Below are 24,675 nucleotides of genomic sequence, written 5' to 3'. Positions count from 1 at the left end.
AGTAGTAGTAGCAGTAGTAGTAGCAGTAGTAGTAGCAGTAGTAGTAGCAGTAGTAGTAGCAGTAGTAGTAGTAGTAGTAGTAGTAGTAGTAGTAGTAGTAGTAGTAGTAGAGGGGCGCCATTGGCGGAAGTTGAATCCTTCACCGAAAGCTTTCCCAATTCATCAAATGTACCGTAAGAAAGGTAGAATGAAGAAAAAATAAAAATGTCTGTGCAATGATGGCCTACTGTGTGTGTAATATTATGTATTTTCGATTTCAAACGTGACTCAGAACCAACAATTAATTTTCTTGGTTTCTTCCCTTTATTGAATGAAGACGAGTTTTTACTTGTTGCGCCCCTTGTCATGGGCGTCGTCGCCGTTTCACAGTCAACACAGGATCCGGAAGTTGTCATTATTGACATCAAAACATAATGCGACAGGTCTTGTGCACTTGTCCTAACGTCAGTTCTTCACCAGTAGATAGCAAAACGTCGGTGAAATGATGTGAACATTGGGAAGGAGAAGTCTTGAAATGTTGCTTCTCTGGCGGTAGTCATCGTTTGATTGTATTGTATTGGCTTTTGGTGAGTGCTGTTGGTCTGTCTCGTACGCAGTTTCACGATGTCGTGTTATCGATAGTTCCCAAAAACTACCATCAGTCATCAGTCACTGCTACTGACTGCTAGTGCTATGTTACACACCGTGTCTGTGTAACGCTGTGTAACACAGTATCGTCCTCTCAACCACCCAGATAAGAACAAGCGCTACCTGTCAGCAACTTAAGCTTGTGTAATGGAGTTTCATATATAAATATCCCCCTGTAACAGAAACATTTTCCTCCACAGCAATCTTCATTGTTGTCATTGATATTGTTTGTGTTGTCTGACCAATTTTGTAAAGATTCAATTTCAACGAGATAATGGCCCCAATTGACCTATTGCCTCTATACTAGACTATACATTACATGATCTAAATCTAGATCTAGATCTAATTTTGGTGTGTACACTTCCCCCCTCTCTTGTTTATCTCCTCACAACACCTGCTTGTCTTGTGCCCAAAATACACTACTACGCCGTAGGCCTAGGCCTAGCCCACAGTAGCTCAGTTCACTTAGCCCTACTTTTCTCGTCAAGAGCCACCTTCCTTCAAGTTCAGGTTCAAGAGTCTTCCAGCTGAAGGAGTAAAGGGGGGTTGGAGGGGGGGGGAGTGGGTCTGAGCCACTTTGCAATAACATTACTCCCCCTCTCCTGTGATTGAGCACTGGCACACTTGAAAGCTGTGATGCTGCCTTGTCAGCCTTGTCAATTTCTATGTGACAGCATTGATACTGTAATGACACTTTCTGCGATTAGGTCTCGTGAGTGTGTATTTGGTGTGTGTCAAGGGTTTGTCTGAAGGGGGTGGATGGGTATGTGGGAAAATTCAGCTAGCACCAACCTCCGCATTATAATAGTAATTATTTTACAACCAAGACTTGCCTCTCAAGGGGGTTGTTGTAGGTGGACACCACTACTTTTGTGCCTGTGTGCCAGCTACCCCTTTTTCCCCTAATTACTGTCATTTAAAGAATGAAAGTGGCTATTCTCACCCGCCCGGAAGTTCTCGCAAGATCAACTCCTCCCCTCTTCTCTCTCTCTGTGTCTCTTTCTGAATACTGTCTATCGGTGTGGACGATCAAATTGACCAAAACAAAGTTAAAAAATGATGTTAAAACACAAAAGTAAATTAATTTGGTTGTCTACAAAGATGCTACGGCTATTTAACTTTTCGAATCGAGCCGAACTACGCGGGTCGCCATTTTGTTTTGCCCGGAAATTCTCGCGCTACTCCTCTCTCTCTTTCTCTCTCTCTCTCCACTGCCCACGGACAAAATTGTACGCTTTTAGTAGGCTACAGTTGTAATGGAACGTTTGTTCACGGCACAAAATTCTACAATTTTTCTGTTATCACAGTGTAGAATTCTGTGGTTTAGGGTGAACGCAAAATTTGGTGAACGCGCACCGGATGAGAATAGCCACAAGACTCGCCTGCACTATTCTCACTCTGGGTGAGAATATAGGTGGCCTTAAAGAATAGTTCAGGGGCCTAGTTTGAAAAAGTGTGTTCCTTTGTCCTTTTGTGACTTCTCAGGCATCCATTGCAGTTTGTCATATTACTTTGTTTCTTGTGACATCACATGTCACAAGAAACAAAGTTGTCATGGATTTGCCGTCCACTATTTCTATACCTTGGAGATTTACAGCTCCCTCTTTCTTAACAGTAAAATTTGCCTTCACCTCAGGAACAGGAGTGAAGTTCATACGGGCCCCGCACAAATGGAGCGAAGATACTTTTCTGATTTAATATATGTGTCATAATTGTCGTGACTGTTTATTCTTGGGTTTCCTGCACAGACCATACCATGCTCTTTATGTCGCAGATTAATCAGATTTCTATTTTTAGAACGGATTCTCAGTGCATGCATATATTTTAGAGAGAAAAATTCCATAACAAAGTAGATGCAGGTTTTTGGGTGGACTGGGTTCTTACGCAAGGTATGCTGTTCAAAAGTGACCTTGGATTGTTTTACTTTTTTTTTTTAGGTCAGGCTTTTTTTTTATAGTTTTATTCTCAAAGCATTCATTATATTATAAATAAACACTGCTTGCTTCATTCCAAAATCTTTTCAGAAGTAGAGGGTGGTGATCTTTAACTGTTCATCGTTTTGTATTCTATACATTTAATAAACAAGAAGGGAAAAAACTTTTTCTTTTTAGCTTTATTAGTGAGTTACATAATTTCAAGGTGCTGTGACTTAAAACCCAGACTTTTGCCCTTTTCCCTGACCTATAACTCTTTGCTCTAACAGTTGTGTGTATCAGTTAGCTTGTGGCGTCGGTGGCCTAGTGGTTAGGCTCTCGGACTCGCAACCGTAAGGTCGTGGGTTCAAATCCCGTCAGGGGTCCGACGTTGTGTCATTTGGAAAGGCACTTTGCACAAATTTTCCTCACTTCACCCAGGTGGAAATGGGTACCCGGCTATAGACAGTGAACGGTCTTGTCAGTTTGATAGTGTTTGAGCGCGTGAAATCCACAGCTTGCACTGTATGCTTCTGCGGAAGCCGAGAATGTTTCTGAGTGTTCTCAGAGGGTCTGCTGGGGTAATAATGGTTGTAAAGTGCATAGAACATGCTCTTGAGCATGGATATGCGCTATATAAATGCAATTATTGTTATTATTATTAGCTGAGGGCGTAGGACTCGCAAGGCTGTTGAAATGGTGGAAAATGAATGATAAAAAATATGTTAAGATCAATGTTGTTGCTTTATACATTTTTTCATTTGTTTTCCACAGGCTACTGGGAACCATGTCTAACATTATCCCTATCGTTTCTTCGTCTCCTCCTCCTATGGATGACTCGACTTTCGCCTGGAATGATGAAGATGATGACGACGATTTTGGGAATTTTGCAAGTGCACCAGGGATAAGTAGTTTACATAGCGAGTCGGAGACACAGCTCTCGTCGCCTGAAATACCTTTGCCAGCCAATGGTTCTTTTGATAAAGAAGATGTGCTGGAAGAGAAAGAAACGAATGGTATGAAAAATGGTATAGTAGATAAAACATCTGCTTCTTGTGCAAAAAATCTTGACAATACTGCCTCTAATGACCATGCTTCATCGGAGGATTCAGCTCAGAATCATTTTGAGCCAGAATTTGAAGGTAGCAAAAGCAGCCACACTACTAGTGAAAATGACATTGAGTTTGAGGCTGACTTCCAACAGTTCTCGCAGTTCCAGGAAAACACGGAGTGTTCTGACGAGCAGCAGCAGCACAGCACGAGCTCAGGCCTGGTGGAGAGTCGGGAGAATGCGGAGAGCGACTTTGGTTCCGTGGACGAGTCGGAGAATGCGACGAGCGACGACAAGCAGCAGTGCTCCCTGGCCAGAGTGAATAACGAGTCTGTGCACAGCAACGCTTCCACCATGGACTCGGGGGTTTTTGGTTCTGACATGTCCCCGAGTCTGGTGGCGAGTCACCGGTCGGACATTGGTCAGGAGGAAGGAATCAGTGCTTCCGAAAGTGACGGTAAATTGTCATCGGACGAGCACAACAAGGTGTTAGAGGATGAAGATTGTGACAATGATTCAGTTGCCAATACTTCTGAGACGCAAAATGAAGCAGTGAATTCCAAAGGTTGTGATCTTGGTAGCAATGATGATTCAGTCCTAGGCGAGCAGGAAAATCACTGTGGTGTGGAAAGTACGAAGCAAGAGGAAGGGGACGATGTTGACGACTGGTGTGACTTTGACTCTGCTCCTTCCGTCAGTGTTGATACTTCTCAAAATTCTGTACCTGAGTTGCAAAAAAGTGATATAAGTGACTCGTACGGTACCTTACAGCAGTCTTCTGTAGCAACAGTATTAGATAAAGACTCGTTAGTGACCACATCCGTAGCCTCAGACGGTGTTAGTCAGTCACTACCTCAAAGTAGCTGTGACAGTAAAGATTCTGACGGTGCAGACGTGGCCGTTTCATCTGAGTGTTCTGAAAAGAGTGTTCGCCTCGACCGGTCAGAAGGTTCATTAGATCAACATGAAGTTTCTGTCTGTGGTGATGCACGTGCTGAAGAAGGATATGAACGATTGAGTGACGGGGGCGGTGAGAGTTGTGAACTTTCCAATTCTGATGATGAGGGGTCAAAACATTCCAGTAATCTCAGTGCTGATGTAGAGTCAGATCTGAGCAAAAAAGTCCACGTGAATGAAACAGAGGATGCGTCTGGAGATGAAGATGGTGCAGCAGCTAAAGTTACAGAGGAAAAAATGGCAGAAAGTTCGAGTCCCAAAGAAGAAATCCCACCAGAGGTTTGTGAACAAATTGGAAAGACAGAACAAGTGGAGGAGGCTGCTAGTACGAGTAAAGTGTTTTCAGAGGAAGACAGTCAGCCAGAGCCAAACTTCCAGGAGTCTGTTTCCCCGGAGGAGGATGGTGACGATGAGGACGGAAAAGAATTTGGTGACTTCAGCTCTCACCGCGATAGGAAAGAAAGTGACCCTCACGAAGAAGTCACGCCCATTACGTTCAGAACGAGCGTCTGTGAACCGGAGGATGAGGAAGACGATTTTCAATTTGAGAAGGAGCAGCCTCCTGCTTTTGATGATGACGATGATGACGACGACGATGATTTTGGAGATTTCGGCGCTGCACCCATAGCTGGCTCCACTGCGGCAGTTTCGTCCGTTGTGGCAGCGGCTGATGACTTTGGCGACTTTGGGAGTGCGGAGGCAGGAGATGATGCAGGGTGGGCAGATTTTGACAGTGCACCACCGGCGCCACCAACTGCTGCTGATACGGAATCCTTCGGCCATTTTGAGGATGCCAGGACAGCGAGCCCAGTTGTCATGGCTACAGATCAGGTTGGTTGTCACGCTCTTTCTTCCATTGTGGTGGTTAAATTGTAATTGAAATTATTTTGGGTTATAATTTTCTTTTAAAAAAAATGAATGTTGCAAATGGTGCTTGCTGCTTTCAGACTGTTCCCATTTGCCTCACGCATTTTCTTATTAAATGAAAACTGAAAAGTAATTTAGATGTCTATTGTGCTCCAGACTATTTTATGAGATGCTGGAACCTTGTTTAAAAATGTTCATACCGTCGGGCAATGTCTTTCCAAGACGACCTCCACTGTCAGGAGGTAATCACTGTGTATCTTTTTTATTCATTGCTCATGGATGTTGAAGAGTATTCAATGTATTTTATTTACTTATTGCTTGTGGATATTGCAGAGCATTAATTCTCTATTTTATTTACTCATTGCTTATGGATATTGCAGAGCAAAGCCGGCAAACTTGAAAGAGCAGTCCTTACTTCATTCCCCGAGCTCCCCGGTGAGGAGCCTGCCAGTGAGGGTGAAGGAGCGGGCGATGAGCAGCTGGAAGGGTCTGTGGCGTCCTCCGAGGGCTCGACCTTGACCTCCCTGAGCACGGTGGTGGAGCTGGGGCTGACCAACCCGACGGAGGCGCAGCAGCAGACGTGGACGGTGGTCCAGCATCCCGCCAAGTGAGTTGTGGGAGCTTTCTTCTCTCTTCTCTCACACTCTCTTTCTCTCTCTCTCTCTCTCTCTCTCTCTCTCTGTCTCTCTCTCTCTCTGTCTCTCTCTGTTTTCCTCTCTCTCTCTCACTCTCTCTCTCTCTCTCTCTCTCTCTCTCTCTCTCTCTCTCTCTCTCTCTGTTTTCCTCTCTCTCCTCTCTCTCTCTCTCTCTCTTTCACCCTCTCTCTCCCTCCCCCCCTCTCTCTTTCTCTCTCTCTTCTCTCTCTCTCTCTCTCTCTCTCTCTGTTTTCCTCTCTCTCCTCTCTCTCCCTCTCTCTCTTTCTTTCTCTCTCTATCTCTCTCCTCTTCCTCTCTTATTGATGCCTTTTTCTTCTTTTCATCTTTCTTTCTTCTTGTTTTCTGTGTTCCTACTCTTTTATTTAAATTTCTCTCTCTCTTTCTTATTCTTTATTTCTTCTCACTCTCTTTCGCTCTCTTCAATCAGTAAAGATCAGTTCTTTCTCTCTATTATCCTTTTTACTGTTGTGCAATTTGAAACATACATAGTTACAAAGCTGTTAAAATCAAGGTCTTGTTAGTAAAAAAAAAGCGGTATGTAGCTTTTCCTATTGCTTTGGGACAGGAAGTTGATGGAAAGTTTGCCAAGTTTCAGCTTCTCACTTAGGAATAGTCAGAAATTGTGCCAGAAATATTTTGATTACCAAAATACCGTTTTTGGGGGTCTTTTGGTGAGTTTTTGGGTTTTTAAAAACTGACTTACACTACAGTCATACATATTTGATACAAAATCAGGGAATTTTTACAAGGAATTGACAAGTCGATGAGTTTGCATACAAGCACGTCTTTTTGTGGAACGGGCTTTCCTTTTTCTGTCTTTAGGAGTGGGTGTTTGGCAGGTGCTCTGGTGTGTGGTTTGCTCCTTCTTTCCTCCTATCAAATATCTAAATGATAATAATAATAATAATAATAATAATAATAATAATATATAATAGATTATTTTTATTTAGTTTATTTCCCTAGGAAATCTATTACCCTTATCTCTCCTCCTTCTCTTCTTTGCTTGTTACTCTCTAGTAACACCTCTAATCTTCCTCACCTATGTAACCCATATGTGTTGCAAGTGGGTGGTTGGTGGGTGCTCTGGTGTGGTTTGCTCCTTCTTTCATATCGAACATCTATCGTCCTGATCTCTCCTCCTTCTTTTTTGTGTTAGTCTCTTACTTGTAACGCCTCTAATCTTTGCCACTTATATGACGTTATTGTGTTGCAAGTACCGTAAAACTCTTACTAAAACCAAAACTGGAAAAAAACCAACTCTTACTAAAACTAAAATAAACTCCCCCTCTTACTAAAGCTAAAACTGAAAAAAAAAACCCTCTTACTAAAACTAAACCACTCTATATTCCCCCAGGAAAGACCCCAAGGTCATGTTGTGGGGTCATCTGAAGGATGTGGACTCGTCTCACGCTCTGGTCTACGGCTGGCCCAGCTCGCACTGTAGCTCCGAGGTGTTCAACACGCTGCACATAGACACCAAGAATGTGGTGAGTCATGGCCACACTTGGGGCAGCGTATGTGAGGCGTGCTGACGAAACGAGTTACTTCTCGCACCCCACAAATGGAGATAATGGCCAGAAATGTGGGTGGTTGGCGGGTGCTCTGGTGTGGTTTGCTTCTTCTTTCCTGTCAAACATCTATCGTCCTTATCTCCCCTTTTTCTTATTTATGTTTGTTACTCTCTTGTAACACCTCTAATCTTCTGGCACTCATATATGACCTTATGCAGTTGCAAGCGGCATAAAACCCTTACTAAAAAAAAAAAATCGGCATTGGGGTCAAATTTGTAGATTTTTTTTATTGATGCCATGTTCTTTAACTAGATCCCTTCTCTATTATTATTCCATACTTATAATATTGTAAGTACTTCACCAATAAAGGTAATGTATCATTTTCCTTAGTGCATGAATCCGAGAAGTAACTCATTTTGTCAGCATGCTTCACATTTCTAGGCTGAGCCTTTTTGTTGTCCCATTTCCCTTTTTTGGGTGCCTTGTTAGTGATCTTATTCTTTTTAGACAATCATTGAGTGTGAAAATGTAAGTTAGTACAATGATATTTCAACACTGCGCTTGAACAATAATAGAATATGAATAAGAATTATTTGATCAGAATGTTGGTATTTGATCATTTATTTAATAAGTTAAAAAAAATGTCCCTTGCTTTTATTGCCTGTTTGAGAGTTTTCTCTTACAGAGGCAGCATTTATTGGTACTGTTTTTGCTTTTCCTACTATTGAGTTGAGTTTATGTCTGGCCTTGTATTCTATCCTGCAACTATTGGATTTAGGTCTCAGTTTCTGTCTGTGATGGTTCATCTGATTGTTCATTGACAAAGTTTACAGGGCAGGGGATTTCTACTGCTTGTGGGTAAATTGGTTGGGAATGAGTTGATGGGGTGAGGGGGGGGGGGGGAAGCGGAGAGGGCTGTTTATTTCTAAAAGATTGTTACTTACTTGCTTTGGTCTCCTTTCAGTCAAATGTCTAAGCCCTTTGATTATTGGTGCTTTTGATAATGACTGGGTTATTCTAAAATAGAGCTCCTAAAGATATGAAATTGTCTTTGCCACGTTCATTGTTATGTGGTACACAAATAATTCCTCTTTGGCTTTCTCTGTGGGTGGTTGGTGGATGCTCAAGTGTGGTTTCCTCCTTTTTCTATCAAACATCTGTCGTCCTTATCTCTCCTCTTTCTCTTCTTTGTATGTTACGCTCCAGTAGCACCTCTAAATCTTTGGCTCTTATTTGTTGTAATGTGTTACAAGTCCAGGAAACTGCTGCTTTTTCTTTCCTCATCCTTACTATCGTCATTTTTCCTCTACTTCTTCTGTATGTTTGTCACCCTCTTGTGAACTGCTATTTCCGGGATGCCTTGATAGTCCAAGCAGACTTTGTGCTGTTGAGGCTAGAGAGGTGAGCAGAGTAATCCTGATTCCCCGTAAAGACTTCTCTGTTGACATCCACCCCTTGGTGCTCATATATATGACTTTATACAGTTGCGAGTGCCGTAAAACCGTACTAAAACTAAAGACTAGGAACGTAGTAAACAGTACTGGTGGAATGACCCATATGTTGTAATGTGTTACAAATCCAGGAAACGTTACTAAGATTTAAGAAACCCTCTGTCTTCAGCTGTTCACTCAAAAGAAGCAGGCTGTGCCGTTCTTCAGTTCCGGCCTGAGTATCCTGGAGCCCATCAGAGGCGGCTCAGACAACAAGAAAGAGAAGAAAAACATTCCCCTACAGCCTTCCTTACTGGACACCAGCAAACAGGAGAACACGCCGCCGCCCGCTGCCCAGGTAATGTACATTTTGTGTGTGCCCGCGTTCTCATTCTCCGCCTCGCTTTGTCTGCCTCTAGCAGGCTTGCCAACTTTACGGAATTTCCCGGGACTGTCGTGGGTTTCGCAGTCGGGAATTTGAGAGCTGTGTCATGTACACTACACCAAAATCAGTCCCACTTTATGTAATTTTGTTGTTACGCAATGTGTTGTAATAACTTTCAGTATTCCTTACTGAGATTTTGAAATAGTTGGCAGGTGTGCTCCAATTGTAATGAAGACAAAGCTGATGGGTATTCATACCTTGGTTTCCTTTTTGCATATCACACCACCAATCTTTGTGTTTGTGTGTACTTATCCCAGAAACTAACTCCTAAATGTGATAAGGGTGAGTCTCACGTGTGTCTACCAGTGTTAAACTCTTATTATAATTAATCAATGATCGTTGTATTGTGCTGAAACAGATGGTGCTGGGTACGTAACTCAAAGTTTGCCAAATGCACATATGTGTTTACAGATTTTTATTTAAAGACACATCTTGTGCTTATGAGAAATGAGAAGAAAATTTTACTTATTTCACCCATTTCTTTTTGGGAAACACCTTTTTTTTCCTTTGCTTATTTAAAGGAAATAGACTTTTTCATTCTTTGGATTTAGCCTGTTCTAATGTACAGATTAATTTGTGTGATTGACAAAAGTAATAGTGGTAACTTTTAACTTATTTGCAAAACTTGATAGCTTTTAACTTATTTGCAAAAGTGAGAGTGATAACTTTTAACTTATTGCTAAAGTGAGAGTGATAACTTTTAACTTATTTGCAAAAGTGAAAGTGACAACTTTTAACTTATTTGCAAAAGTGATAGTGGTAACAATTAGCTTAGGCAAATAATTTATGAAGTTCTGTAACAGTTTGGAGTACACAGGAACCCTAACTTTACTTAATAAAAGGATTGCTTTGGGTCGTATAAATATGTACCGAGAGCAGCATGGACCCTATGGTTCACATTCCAAATATAATCCTCCCATGTATGCATTCCGTGTCTCCTCATATTGTCAGCTGTGTATTCGCAATGCTGAGCTCTGGCTAGGAGGCTTAGTAATGCTTCATTTTTTTCAGACATGATGGCATTTCTTGTATTTCTTTTTCCTATTTCTTAAAATATGCTTCCTTTCTCTAATAAGTGCAGAAAAATGGCTTTGCAAAGAGATAAATTTGAGACGAAAGCTTTGGTATTGCTAAAGAAAAGTGTGGTTAACTTAAGCTTTCATTGAGACGTCTGTTGTTGGCGTGTGTTTTTCGGTTGTGTTTTGGTGGAGAAATAAAGACTGAGGAACACAGTGCTAGTAGCTGGAATGTTGTGATCCTACATTTTTAATTATATTACAAGTGTGTTTCCATTAGGAAAGACATAAAAGTGTCAAATAGGGCTTTCACTTTTCAGCCTCTAGTGCCCATTGGTACAGATTTGTTCCACATTTTGCTTTTGTTGTGGTTTTTTTCTGTTTATTTATTTTTGTGGAAGGGGGGGGGGAATATTGTTAAATCAATAATCTAGACTTTAGATATTTCCTTTGTATTTGACTTTAAAACAACTGAGTTCAGTGTCATGATTTTCAATTTTCAATATTTTTTGTTCTGGACTCTAGAGAGATAAGTCGAGATTTCTTTTTCTGGGCACTAGAGAGTTAAATCCACTAGAGAGTTAAAGTTTCTTGTCACAGTTACCATTGCCTTGATAGTAGACCATGACAAAATGGCTCTTGTTTTCAGGACATTCCACCAGTTGATTTTGACTGGAGGTCGAGCGGACTGACCAACCCTCTCACAGGTATTCTCCCCCCTTTCTATTTTACGCTTCTCGATTATAATCACTGCATCAGATTTACCCAAAAACTTTCATAGATGTATTATTACCGCAGTTTTCATCACTTACTGGGAATGGTGTTCTCGATATTTATATCCATGTGAAAGCTTTTTCTTTCTTTTTTTTTTCTGTTAGCTAGGCTGCCTTAGTATGTGCCTGTAGATCAAGTGTCCAAGGATGCTATTTGTTTCCTTCCTTCAGTCGTAAACGTCAGTCGTAAAGACAGGCTCATACAGTGACATATATGTTTTATCTCCATTCAGATTTGATTCAGTGAGAAAGTTTTTTTTTTTTACGGATCAGAATTAGTTACTGCAGGCAGTTTTGTGAAAATAAATGTGGATAAAGTAAAGTTTTTGTTTTAAGTTGTGAAATTTATTGATTTGTTCTTTGCCTTCTGAAAAACAAAAAACAAACTTTGCTCTTTGGTGCTGGCAGGCAGAGATTTAGTAAGTAGACATTCCTTGATTGTGATGAAACATTGGTTGCTGTGAACAAACCAAAAAAAAAAAAAGCATGAATTTTACTTTCATGCTTTATCATGTCATATGTTGAATTGATGGAAACAGAGGAATAGATATGATTGTTGATTCCTCCTCCTCCTCCTCCTCCTCCTCTCTCTTCTAGTTTGCATCTCTGACTCTTTTTAGCTCTTTAATCTGATTAAGCCGTGTAGAAGTGTGAATGGTTTAATCATGATGAGAACATTTTACAGTAAATTCTCGACACTATTTCCAAACCTTCACACAGCAAATTTGCATATATTTCCATATTCATACACCGCATCCCCTTCTGCTCCCTTTTTTTATAACATCCCATATCTATGTCCTTTATTTACACCAACCCGTTCTTACGAGCTTTATTATGTGTGTCTTTTTTTTTTTTTCGTTGTTGGTGAAGGCTTAAATTTTTTGTCTCTTGTTTGTTTGTTGTTTTTGTTTTTTTTTAAAAGCAAATCAAGGATATTCTTCCTTCCTGTGCCTCACCAAATACATTTGTGTGTTTTTCTCCCGTGGTTTTGCTTTCCTGTCTAATGTGCTTTTGTCATCTTGACTTTTTCGGAGAACAGACGAACGGTATACATGTCGCGCCCTCAGTGCTTTCTTCTTGTCCTATCTCCATTTTATAACAACGGTGAAAACAGTTCATAACAAAGAGAGAGGTGTGGATGGTTGGCGGGTGCTCTGGTGTGGTTTGCTCCTTCTTTCCTATCAAACATCTATCGTCCTTATCTCCCCTCCTTCTATTTTGTGTTTGTTACTCTCTTGTAACACCTCTAATCTTCGGCACTTAATAGGACCTAATTGTGTTGCAAGTGCCGTAAAACTCTTACTAAAACTAAAAGAGGGAGCTTATTTAAGAAGTCACATTTTCACTGTTAAAAAACAAAACAAAATGGAGATGGGACAAGGAAGCACTGAGGTTGCGATGAGTGGAGACTTTTGAGTCATAGATTCGTGTACAGTGGAAATTGTCTCAGGCGGCCACCTGTTGCCAAGGGGAAATGTACTTGTAGGGTCGAGTGGTCGTAGTGGGTCATTAAAATGTAAAAAACAATTCGGAGGGGGGGGGGGAGAGAATGGAAAACAGTCGTTTATACTGATGTTTGTCCTATACAGGTGGCCGTTCGGACAGGTTCGACTGTATTTTGTTTTTACATTTGTATTTCTTGAATTGATTTGATCACAATACTGTCGTGTGCTTTAAAGTTTTGTTTTTGTTTTTCTTTTTCTCTCCCTGTGTCATACGCTTTGAATTTATGTAAATGTTATGAAAGAGGTGGAATTTCCATGGGCTATCGCTGAAAAAGACCAGAATATTTTTTTGTTAATGTGAGGAATTAATGATGGAATGAAGCTTATTTATTGAGAAATTATTGTTTTGCTTTGGGACAAATAAGAATAAAAAGCTTCTAGCGTTCTGAACAGAAACTACAATTTTCTGTTGACTTTTTTGTAAACTATATAAGGAGCCGGACCGAGGCCACAATGCTGCTCTGAAGCGTAAAGAGAACGGCTACCTTTGTGTCACTTCTTTGAGTCATTCCCTGTTTGTTTCCTGATATACGATGTGGCATTGTTTAGATGTAGTCTCAGCAGGCCTGAAAGACGTTAAGTCTGTAACTAAATATCACGTTTACCTTTTCAAATTTGGCGTTACAAAATCAGTGATAGCCCAGGAATGAACCTCGATAAGAACCAGAATTGCACAGAGAAGTATTCCTGCACATGTGAACATATACAGCTGTCTCTCTATACAGCGACCAACTGCACCTCATTAATCTGTGAAGTTTTGTGAAGTCTGTCACATGCCCTCCTGTCTGCTTTGGTTGACCCACTCTCTCCGTCCAATCATCATTCCCCCGATTGTGTGACTTCTGGGCTTCTTCTGTTTTATGATTTTTGCCCCTCTGAGTTGAAGAGCAGGGAGTCCCCTCCCCAAGTGCGGCTGTGTGAAGGATGGCTTAGAACGCCTCTGTGGTTTTGATGCCGGCCTTTAGACTTAGCCTATTTTCTTCTCTTCACTTTTGTCACCAGCCAACACCCTAGACTTAGATTTTCTTGTCGTTCAGGGAAGTGACACTTATGAAAAGACCTCAGGTAAGTTGTGGAACCCTCATGCAGTAGTGTTGTTTTGTTTTATGTTGTTTGGTCTGGAGTGAGTGTATGGTTTTTTACATATTGTCATGGTTTATGTAAATCTTCTCTAGTGATTACTACACAATAGGCTTTCTGTTTGTAGAAAATGTTTTTTCTATCGACAAGAAACTCTTGGACCAGAATTTAACGGTTGTCAGCCTCAAGCCAAATCAAATGACGGTTTTACCGAAGCAATCTGCCTCAAGACTAGTGAGGTTTAGGACAGTTTGGATAAAGAGTTACAACTTGCAGTGAAATGAGTCAAGTTAAGTGTGGAGTATAGGAAAGTGGTTTTCAGAATGTAATAAGGAGAAATGATGATTTGGTTGTAGACTAGAAGACTTCTACTGCCTTGATATACATTTTTGAAATGTGGTACTGTGTAGGCATTCAACGTCGTAGTCTTATGACAGGGGAAATGATGATTTGGTTGTAGACTAGAAGACTTCTACTGCCTTGATATACATTTTTGAAATGTGGTACTGTGTAAGCATTTAACGTCGTAGTCTTATGACAGGTTTAGAGAAGATATTTGTCTGTTTTTTTGTGAGCAGAAGTGAAGGGTTTTGTGTGAGGCTTGGTGTCGTGTCTTATGTTGCTGCCTTATGCTCTGGCTACATCCCTGCCTTATGTTCTGGCGATGTCGCTGACTGTGGAAGGGGGAGGTGTGAAGGGGAGGTGTGAAGGGGCGGGGGCTTTAAGTGTGAGAAGAATTGGTCACAGTTTTTGGGCAGCTTTTTGAACAGATACTATGATTGTTGTAGTTACTTGGTTCTGTAGTTGTTTTTGTTGAGATATAGTTCATTGTGTAGCTTTTTCTTGTTTTTTTTTCTCCGCTGTGCTCTGATAGGAAGGCTCAGTCAGTGGGTCAAAATTGTTCGTCTTTATAGAAAATTGATTATTCATTATTATAACAAATCATATCCAAAGTATCTTAGTTTTGTGTGTTTGAGATGCAGATTTAGCTTTTACGCTCTGTGGTCAGTCTTTTCTTTATTGAAATCAGTTCAGGTTTTGACCACGATTTAGGTGAGCAGTCAGCTGTCGTCTTCTGTGCCATTCTTTTTCTAGACAACACTTTGTGGAAATATTTTGTTCTTGAGTAGTGTTTCAAAGATTCCAGGATTGTGCAATGTGAAGCTGCCCGTCACTGTGAGATAAGAGTCATCTCTCTCGGCAGGGATACATGTTGCTTATTGTGGCAGTCGGAATGGAAATGAGAACTCGGTCTTTCAAAGTAATGACATTCAGGGTGTAATTTCTTTTTGCAGTTGAAGCCATTATGATTTGAACTCAATCAATTTGTAACCCTGCAAATCATTTTGTGTGCTCATATGACCTTATGCAGTTGCGAGCGCCGTAAAACCCTATACTAAACAAAAACAAAAAATCATTTTGAAGGTAATGGAATGGATTTCATAGAAGACAGTGTAGTAAATACTGTAGTGGCAGGTATATATCATTGGTGCCGTAAATATTGTAGAGGCAGGTATATATATATATATATATCATTGGAAAGGTAACTGAATGTTGATGGTCTCTGATGTTACAAAAGCAATGGTATGGTATGGAAATATTGAAACAAACTTTGGACCCTCTTTAAAATGGCGATATCTCGGGGGATACATCGAAATGTGTTCCCCTGGCAGTAAGCATATTTATGTTTTGACGATATATATATATATATATATATATGTTTGAGAAGAGTGAAGATTTATGGGAATACTTTCCTTTTTTGAGCCCTTCCTGGGTATGTAGCCCACACTAATGAAAATGTGTTTGTCGTGTTGTGTTCTATCAGTGTCAGTATCAAAATGAGAAAGAGAGAGTTGGGTTTTTTTTAAAATGTGGGAATGTATGCATTAAGAATGTGTTCATGTTCATGTTTTTGGTATGTGTTTGAGTGACTTTTCAGTGGATGTGGAATGACACGTCTTTCAGTTTTCAGTGTTTAAATAGTGGGTCTTGCGTGTAGAATGAAAAAGCGCACTCACCAAAAAAGTGCATGTAGAAACAGGCATGTTCTAATTTATGCATCATAGCAAAGAAAATCCAGACTAGTTGGACCTGAAGTGGAACATGCCACAGTTTAATATGAAAGCCAGCTTCATTGTTGGTCTGTGAGATAGCTGAAAACTATTCTTATTGTTATTATTATTCATACTATTATTATTATTATATTATTATTATTATTATTATTATTATTATTATTATTATTATTATATTATTATTATTATTATTATTATTATTGTTCGTACTATTATCATTATTATTTCTTTAAAAATTATTATTATTATTATTATTATTTATTGGGAAAAGCTAGTGCATTTTGTCTGCCAATGTGCAGGACTGCCCTGTCTGCCTGTCTGTCTTGTTTGTTTGTAAGTGTGGCACATGCATCGTTACGTTTGTTAAATGAAGCTTTGTGTTTTTGCCTGAGCTCAAAGCAGCAGTGGAGATATCAATGAGATTGATGCGTTCTATGAATTGTTTTGAAGAGCTGAAGATTATTTTAGCTGACTGTTTTATTTTTTAACTAGTATGCAAATAGTAGGTCATTATGAAAGGAAAACTCTTGGTTTAGGGGTTAAAATAGGAGATATTAAGAAGAAAAGAAGGAGGTAGAGATAGTACGTGAATATTATATAGGCCTGGCACATGTATCTTAGTACAGTAGTCTCCGCCTAAGATCCCACCGCGTACGGTCCCGGTTCGCTTAAGATCCCGTTGTTTTAGGAAAACAGAATTTTTACTATACAAAAGCCACCCCTAAGATCCCGCTCTGATGGTCTACATTCGGCTAAGATCCCGCATTTCAGATCATAATTTGCTAAACAAAAACCCGGCGGGCACAGCCGATCAACCAAGAGAGAAAAGTTGAGATCAATAAACTGTCCGTCGCGTCAAAGATCAGCCACTATCGTGAATGTGATCACATACACGTAGTAAAACTCGATGAAGCGATACGATGTTTGCCCCTGACGGGATCACACCGGGGTGTGAACTGACCGACGCGTTTGTTTTCCCCACGCATCGCACTCACACCTGAGCTCGCCACCTAAACTTGCATCACTCGCTGGGTGGGTAGGGCCTACAAGTTCGCTCCTGGCGGGATCACATCGAACCGTGAACTCTTCCTTGACCATTGCAGCAGTTGTCTCTACTCCCGAATTTGCGATATAGACTGAATTTTAATTGGTGTGTCCCCGACGTAATGGTGTGTAACGACAAAGGCGGTTTGGAGGGAGGGGGGTGGGGGGGGGGGGGGCTCGGTCAGAGATGGAAAGCTATAAATTTTTGACAGGTAAGGAGGAGGGGCAATTGGATAATCGTAGATCCTGAGACTCATGATAGGATAATAAGTGGAAATGGCACGCCTCATGCCACTATGCACTGTGATAGGTCATCAACATTAACCACTCTTTGCTCGCCATACGCCATAAACCCACCAAAAGGGAACGTCAGTTCATTGTAGAGTGGAGGGAGACCATTTTACCGTTATTAAGCCTTAACATGGTTCACCATAGATTCTTCCCTGGGTTCGTCGGTTAAGATCCCGGTTCGCCTAAGATCCCGCATTTCCTTGCTCCCGAGCACCGGGATCTTAGGCGGAGACTACTGTATAAGTGATTGTGTTCATCGTTGGAGCCAGTACGTGAATAAATGTTAAAATATAGACCTGACATGTGTGTGTATGTGTGAGTATAAAGGATAGATAGTAGGTGAATATTAATAAGACCTGAAATGTGTCTCAGTATAAGTGATAGACAGTAAGTGAATATTATATAGACCTGACATGTATGTCTCAGTATAAGTGATAGACAGTAAGTGAATATTATATAGACCTGAAATGTATGTCTCAGTATTAGGGATAGACTGTTGGTGAATATTAATAAGACCTGAAATGTGTATCTCAGTATAAGAGATAGACAGTTGGTGAAAATATAGACCCAACATAATATGTCTCAGTATAAGACGTAGACAGTAAGTGAATTTTATATAGACCTGACATGTATGTCTCAGTATAAGAGATAGACAGTAGGTGAATATTACATAGACCCAACGTATGTCTCAGTATAAGAGATAGACAGTAGGTGAATATTACATAGACCCAACGTATGTCTCAGTATAAGAGATAGACAGTAGGTGAATATTACATAGACCCAACGTATGTCTCAGTATAAGAGATAGACAGGTGAAAATATAGACCCAACATATTCAATATGTCTGAGTAGAAGAGATAGACAGTAGAAGAATATTGTATTATGGTGTTCATCATTCTGCCTGTAGCGGGGTTGTTGTACGTCCTGCTGTGCTGTGCACTGGGTTCGAGTTTCCGTCCCGCAAAACTTTTTTTGGGTTTTTTTAAAAAGAAAAAGTTTGGTTTGGCAGGTGGGGTTCAGATAGAGAGCACTGTGTTGGAAGTATAATTATAAGCTGGATAGAACAGTTCTGGATGAGTAAACTGGGTGGGCACAGGTGGGGGTAGCGGCAAGGAAGTGCTGACAGCTGGTCCTACTTTTTTTTTTTAAAATTTTAAATTGTAATTTTTATTTATTGTCCTGATGGTTTTTGTGACTTTTGTTTTTTTTCCACAAAAGTACTTAAGGGAATGGCCTTTGTTTGTGGGTGGTTGGCGGGTGCTCTGGTGTGGTTTGCTCCTTATTCTTTCCTATAAAACCTCTATCGTCCTTACCTCTCCTCCTCCTTTTTTGTGTTTGTTACTCTCTTGTGACACATCTATTCTTCGACACTTATATGACCTTATTGTGTTGCAAGAGCCGTAGAACTCTTACTAAAACTAAAACTAAGGCCCATGGTTTTTGTTTTTTTCTTTTTACAGAGGTACTTAAAGGAATGGCCATTCTTTTTTTTTTTCTTTTTTTTCGAGATGTTCCAGTGGGCTCTTTACTGTAAAACTGATGTTGATGTGATGGCGTAAAAAAATGTCGTGGTTTTCTGTTCTCGGGGGTCTCTCAGTTTATCTGTGTGCCAGACGTTGTTGTAACATCTTTGCTGCCCTGATTGTGAGACATTTGTCCATCTCGGGTTAGGTCGCCTCGTTAAAAACGTCCCGGTATACATTTTGGAACGGAACAGAGACAATTCCTTTGTCATTCCTTTACAGAGAAAAAACAAATCTTTTTATAGGGTTTTAGAATTTGATTTATGGATTCCTGCTTGGGGGGAGGAAAGAAGGGCTTCTGAGATATTCAAGATTTTTATCATCTGAACTTACTCATCTCATAAGTGATTGTTGTCAATCCATCACATTTATTTTATACCACTTAATGAGAGATTTGCATCTCTTCTATGAAGCGGACTTGACACCTGTCCTGTAACTTTTGAGAATACTTTAGAAAAAACTGGTTTATATCTTCAGCTGCGGTAAACTTTTGTCAAGTTCTCACATATGTATATTTTTGTCAGAATTTAGTACTTCATATATCGTTAAACTGAAGCCTGTGAAGCATGTTTCGATTGTGGTTACCATTAAGTGATTATTAAGAATGAGCATGACAGAATATTGCTAATTTACTAATTGGTTTGTAAAGAAACTACGTAAATGCCTTTCATTGATCCGTTGCGTCTGAATTGATGTGTGCCATTATTCAATGTGTGCCTTAGCTGGTCTTGCGTACGTAATACTGTATGTATTAATGGATGTTTATTCTTGTGCCTCTTTCTCCCTGTACGCAAACCGACCACCCTCTCAGATGAGTGGGACTGGGGTAAGACGAGCTGTGCTCTCAGCTTTTTCCACTAATTTCTCACGCATTTTGGTTGAGACTTTTTCTCTCTGAGTTGACTTTTTGTTTGGATTTCTGTTGGTCTGGCCTTACTTTTTGTTTGGTTTTGTTTTAATTCAGCACTGTTTGTGTTACCTTATGTTAATATTTTTTGTGAATATAAAAAAAAAAAAATTCTTTGTTAGTGATTATTTTCCGTTTCATCTTCCATTCTTCACCATTTTCACTTCATGTATTTTTTTTTCTATGTGGTGATCCTGACATTTGAGTAGGTTGTTGTGCGATTAATTTTCCTTTTTAGCGTGTTATAATGTTAACATCTCGCGACCTCAGTGCTTTCTTGTCGCATTCCCATTTTTGATAACACTGAAAACAGTTCATATCAAAGAGTGAGCTTAAGAAGAAGTCACATTTTCTTTGTTTTAAAAAATGGAGATACGACAAGAAAGCATTGAGGTCGCGATTTGTGTAGTGGCCGGAGCCCTGTGGTGGTGTCAGCGTAGGGTGTAGATTGGGAGGTTATTGAGAAGCTGTGGGGGGGGGGGGGGGGGGGGGCAGTTCAGTTCTTGAAAGCTTTTTATGAAACAGTTGTCCGATCCGGAAACTGTATGATTAGGAGTAATCAGTAGGACATCGATATAGTAGACAGACTGGGTTTAAGGCCACAAAAAAGCAACACATGTTTACTAGTCGGCCATGTTTTATAACAGATCACAGGACCTCTTCTACATTGAAAGTTAGGTTGGATTATTTTCGAACAGCAGACTTTGTTCATTACCCGCAGGCCAGATGGCCAGTCAGTATGTAAAGTTATTGCTTAATCCTACAGAAATATTTCAGAAAGTGTCATGATATGTTGTCTTGTTTTGAGGGATGAGATGTTGAGAGAAAATTTTGGAACTGAGTTACTCTTCCACTGGCTTACTTCTTGGTTATCACAAATAGTCATAGTGATGACAAGAGAGATTGCTCAGCAGTATTGACGTGTGGAACAAATCTTGAAACGGTGACAAGTAATTGTCTTTAAGTGAGACTGATTTGTAATGGCTCCAATATCTCATTACTGCAGTTTGTAAGAATACTGTGTTGCCATTGAGTAATTGTGACTTTGTTAAGTGTAAAGAATAACATTACATTGTTTGTACCATAGCCAACCCCCCCCCCCCCCCCCCCAAAAAAAAAAAAAACCCAACAAAAAACAAAAACAACAATAACAAAAAAACAACCCAACATCCCCCCCCAAACCCCTTTTAAAAGCACCTTCATTTTATTTCATTGCACTTATGGGTCATAAGTTCCTTTATATTTGAGTTGAGTTTTCTTTTTGTTTGGAAATTCTTCCCACGCAGGGCTGATTTCCCTGTAATTTTGTTGTTGTCTTTTTCTGTCATGCATCGATCTGTACTTTAGTTATTGTGGATTTCAAAGTTCATCTTTTCTTTAGATTTCATTTTTCATAATTTTCTTCTTCTTTTTGTTACTTTTCCAACGCATGATAATATGAATTAGGATTGATGGTTATATTGGGTGCTGCTTTCGGCACATACTCCTGGAGAGTCAGGTTTTGGGGGGGCCTCTGTCTATAAGGCCTTCAGGACTTGAGAGTATCTCTGACATATTCTTTTCTGTTGAGTTTTCACACAATGAATATATTTATGTAATCTGACAAGTTTTATTTACACCGGTTGTCTTTAGAGGGTTTTTTTTTTCCATTTATGAAAAGAGACTGCATATATGCTTGGATAATTTTGCTCGAAAGCAGATTTATTTAACTGTTTAACTCCCAGATCACTTTGTCAGGCAGTTTTTAAATTAATTTAGCATTATGTGTGCATACTTGTCTTCAAACACCCTCACATTCAAACGTCAGCACATACACACACACACACTCACACACACACACACACACACACACACACACACACACACACACACACACACGCACGCACACACAGACACAGGTATATTCTCAAGCACACCTAGCTGGATGGTTCCAGGTCATTCTGTCAGCTGATTCCTAAGTTCCGATTAAATTCTAGATTCCTCATAGACACCTAACTCTCTGCGTACCTGATAAACCCCAGTTGGATTTTTCCATGGCGTTACAGATTTTTGGCTAATTTCTCTCTAATCTTGACTTAGCTAGCTGACTACTTGAGTGCTTTTACTTGTGTTTCCTTTAAAATCAGAAGTGTTTTGAATACCGTATTTGAAAACTAATTCTTTGCTTTTGATTTGTTGAAGACTTCTTTTCTGTGTGGGTGGTTGGCGGGCGCTCTGGTGTGGTTTGCCCCTTCTATCCTATCAGACATCTGTCGTCCTTATCTCTCCTCCTCCTTTTCTTTGTATGTTTCTCTCTAGTAACATCTCTAATCTTCGGCGCTTGTATGACCTTATTGTGTCGCAAGTGCGATAACACTGTTACTAAAATTGAAACTTTTCCGTTTACTATTCTATGCTGTTTACCGTAGTTTCGAAAGTTTTATTACCTGTGTCTGTGGTGTAGTGCTTATGCTCTTCATCGCGGCGCACAAAAGATATGAGGTCAATTCTCGTCAAAGGGAAGTGTAATAAGTTGAATGATCTGAATTGTTTGAGTCGAAGCGCGTAACTTTTGCACTCATTTGAAAGCTGCTGTCAATTTTTTTGTTTTTGTCTTGGCTGGATGATGTTTCACTGCTTTATATTTCTCTGACTGAAACTTTTTTCTCTATCTAAAACTTTTTTTGAAAATGTCTTTTTTATTTCTTCGAGCCCTCCCCCCATCTTTACTTATCTCAAGGTTTTTTTTCTCGCTTTCGAGGGGAATGAATTCATTAGTCTTGGTTTTGCAATCGTCACGGGAACTCTTAAAAAATCTTTGCCTGGGGTTACTGTTGCTGGCAGTACTTAGTCAAGTTTATTGATTTTTTTTTTTTTTCACCATTATGTCTTGATGAAGTTTTATGAATGCCATTACTCTTTTTGTGATTACCCATTTTTTTACTCTCATTTCTAAATTTTACAGGCATGTTCTATTCCTCACTTACCTCTTTCTTATATTGACATGCTCGTATTTTAACCTCCCATGGTATCGAGAGGTTTTTGATGACATTTCGCCTCTCTCCTTACCCTGTTTTATCATATTGTTTGATTTTGAAATAGACACTCACTAAAAGTGTGTACTGGCATGCTTTTTACTGTGTGCTACTGGAAAAAAAAAGTTTGCGTAGGTTTGCATTTTAATAAAAGTTTGTTTAGGTTCTGCATGTACATAGAGCTTGCTGTAATGTCTGTTTGACTCTTACCTACCATAATCCTGCCATAACCTACCCTGTGTAGGTGAGTGGTGGGAGGGGGCTCTGGTGTGGTTTGATCCTTCTTTCCTATCAAACAACTATCATCCTGATTTCTCCTCCTTCTTGTTTATGTTTGTTCCTCTCTTGTAACACCTCTAATCTTCGGCACTTATAGGACTTTATTGTGTTGCAAGTGCCTTAAAACTCTTACTAAAACTAAAACTAACCTTCCCTGTGTAGGCGAGTGGTGGGTGTGTCTTCCAATAATGCTCAGAGAACACAAGGAAGGGCAAAGAAATCCGTGACAAAAAGAGTTTTCAAGATGTAGTGTGCCTTTTTTTCTTTTTCCCAGTTTTGTATAAAAATCGTCCTCATCTGTTCATGGTGAAGTGTACCCATTATCTTTTCAACATGCACAAGACTACATCTTAGATCAACGACTCCTCTATTTTACATTTTTTTTGTCCTGAGTGGGTGGTTGGCCGGCACTGTGGTGCTCCTTCTATTCTATGAAAGCGCTCATATGACCTTAGCAGTTGCGAGCGCCGTAAAACCTTATACTATACTATACTATTCTATGAAACCTCTATTGCCCTTGTCTGAAACCTCTATTGCCCTTGTCGGAAACCTCTATTGCCCTTGTCGGAAACCTCTATTGCCCTTGTCGGAAACCTCTATTGCCCTTGTCGGAAACCTCTATTGCCCTTGTCGGAAACCTCTATTGCCCTTGTCGGAAACCTCTATTGCCCTTGTCGGAAACCTCTATTGCCCTTGTCGGAAACCTCTATTGCCCTTGTCTCTCCTCTTTCTTTTCTTTGTATGTTACTCTCTAGTGACACGTCCAGTCTTAGGTGGGCACTGATATGACTTATTTGTGTTGCAAACGCCGTAAAAGTCTTATATAAGATAAAACTAAATCTCTCCTCCTTCATTTCTTTGTCTGTGACTCTCAGTAAGTAACACCTCCAATCTTTGACTGACACTTACATGACCTATTGTGTTACATGTGCTATAAAAGCTCTTACAAAAACTAAAACTAAACCCCCAAGTAACGCCGCCTCCCCATCTTTGGCGGGCTCTTCTATGACCTATATGTGTTGCAAGTGCCATAAGAACTCTTACATAAACTACAACTAAACCCCCAAGTAACACCTCTGATCTTTGACTAGCACTTATACGACCTGTATGACCTATTGTGTTACAAGTGTCGTAAAACCCTTACTAAAACTAAAAGTAAACCCTCAAGTAACGCCTCCCGTTCTTCGGCGGGCACTGATATTATACGACCTATTTGTGTTGCAAGTGCCGTAAAACCCTGACTAACACTACTTAAACTCTCAAGTAACGCTTCCCAATCTTCGGCACTTATACGACCTATTTGTGTTACAAGTGCCGTAAAACCCTCACTAATACCCCACAATCTCTCTCTCTGTGTGTGCCCCCGCAGTGTTCAAGGCGGACAACCAGGACACGGGCCGGTCTGGTCTCCAGCCTCTGGAGGACATCCTCAAGCACAGCACGCCCACGGCCAAACTGACCACCCAGGAGTTCCTCAGCCCCGAGGCCACGCGCGTCCTGGACAAGATGCCCAGCCTCAGCTTCATGCAGTCCAAGGTTCTCATGTTTCCCATCAAGCAGTAGGAGGAACGGGAAGGGGTAAAAGATTAAGGGGAAGACCGTGTGGAACCTTAAAAAGTAGATAATAGGAGCAGGAGAAAGGGGAAAAGATCAAGGGGAAGACCATGGGGAACCTGTAGATATCGGAGTTCTCATTAAAAGCAATAGAAGCCGC

The 24,675-nt window shown here is 40.3% G+C and overlaps 1 protein-coding gene across 7 annotated transcripts; it reads left to right on the top strand.

The window, feature by feature from the left end:
- Positions 1–135: 135 nt before the first annotated feature.
- LOC101859629 (aftiphilin) lies at positions 136–24,675 on the top strand. 7 transcript variants are annotated; one of them, XR_004858376.1, is made up of 10 exons: positions 136–566; positions 3,315–5,379; positions 5,796–6,022; positions 7,426–7,558; positions 9,203–9,370; positions 11,123–11,180; positions 11,655–11,665; positions 13,754–13,816; positions 19,573–19,587; positions 24,331–24,381. XR_004858376.1 is itself a non-coding variant. In XM_035968900.1 (9 exons), the coding sequence occupies exons 2-9, from the start codon at positions 3,328–3,330 to the stop codon at positions 24,522–24,524; spliced, it is 2,910 nt and encodes a 969-aa protein (XP_035824793.1). In that variant the 5' UTR covers positions 136–566; positions 3,315–3,327; the 3' UTR covers positions 24,525–24,675. The 7 variants fall into 7 exon arrangements, 5 of the variants coding, with proteins under 5 accessions (XP_035824793.1, XP_005095169.1, XP_035824795.1 ...); XR_004858377.1 differs by lacking the exon at positions 24,331–24,381 and having other exon boundaries at positions 19,573–19,779; XM_035968900.1 differs by lacking the exon at positions 11,655–11,665 and having other exon boundaries at positions 13,754–13,811; positions 19,568–19,587; positions 24,331–24,675.

This window comes from Aplysia californica, unplaced genomic scaffold, assembly GCF_000002075.1.
Source record: "Aplysia californica isolate F4 #8 unplaced genomic scaffold, AplCal3.0 scaffold00096, whole genome shotgun sequence".
In the NCBI taxonomy this organism is placed as follows: domain Eukaryota; kingdom Metazoa; phylum Mollusca; class Gastropoda; order Aplysiida; family Aplysiidae; genus Aplysia; species Aplysia californica.
This window is presented reverse-complemented; position numbering and strand designations above follow the sequence as displayed.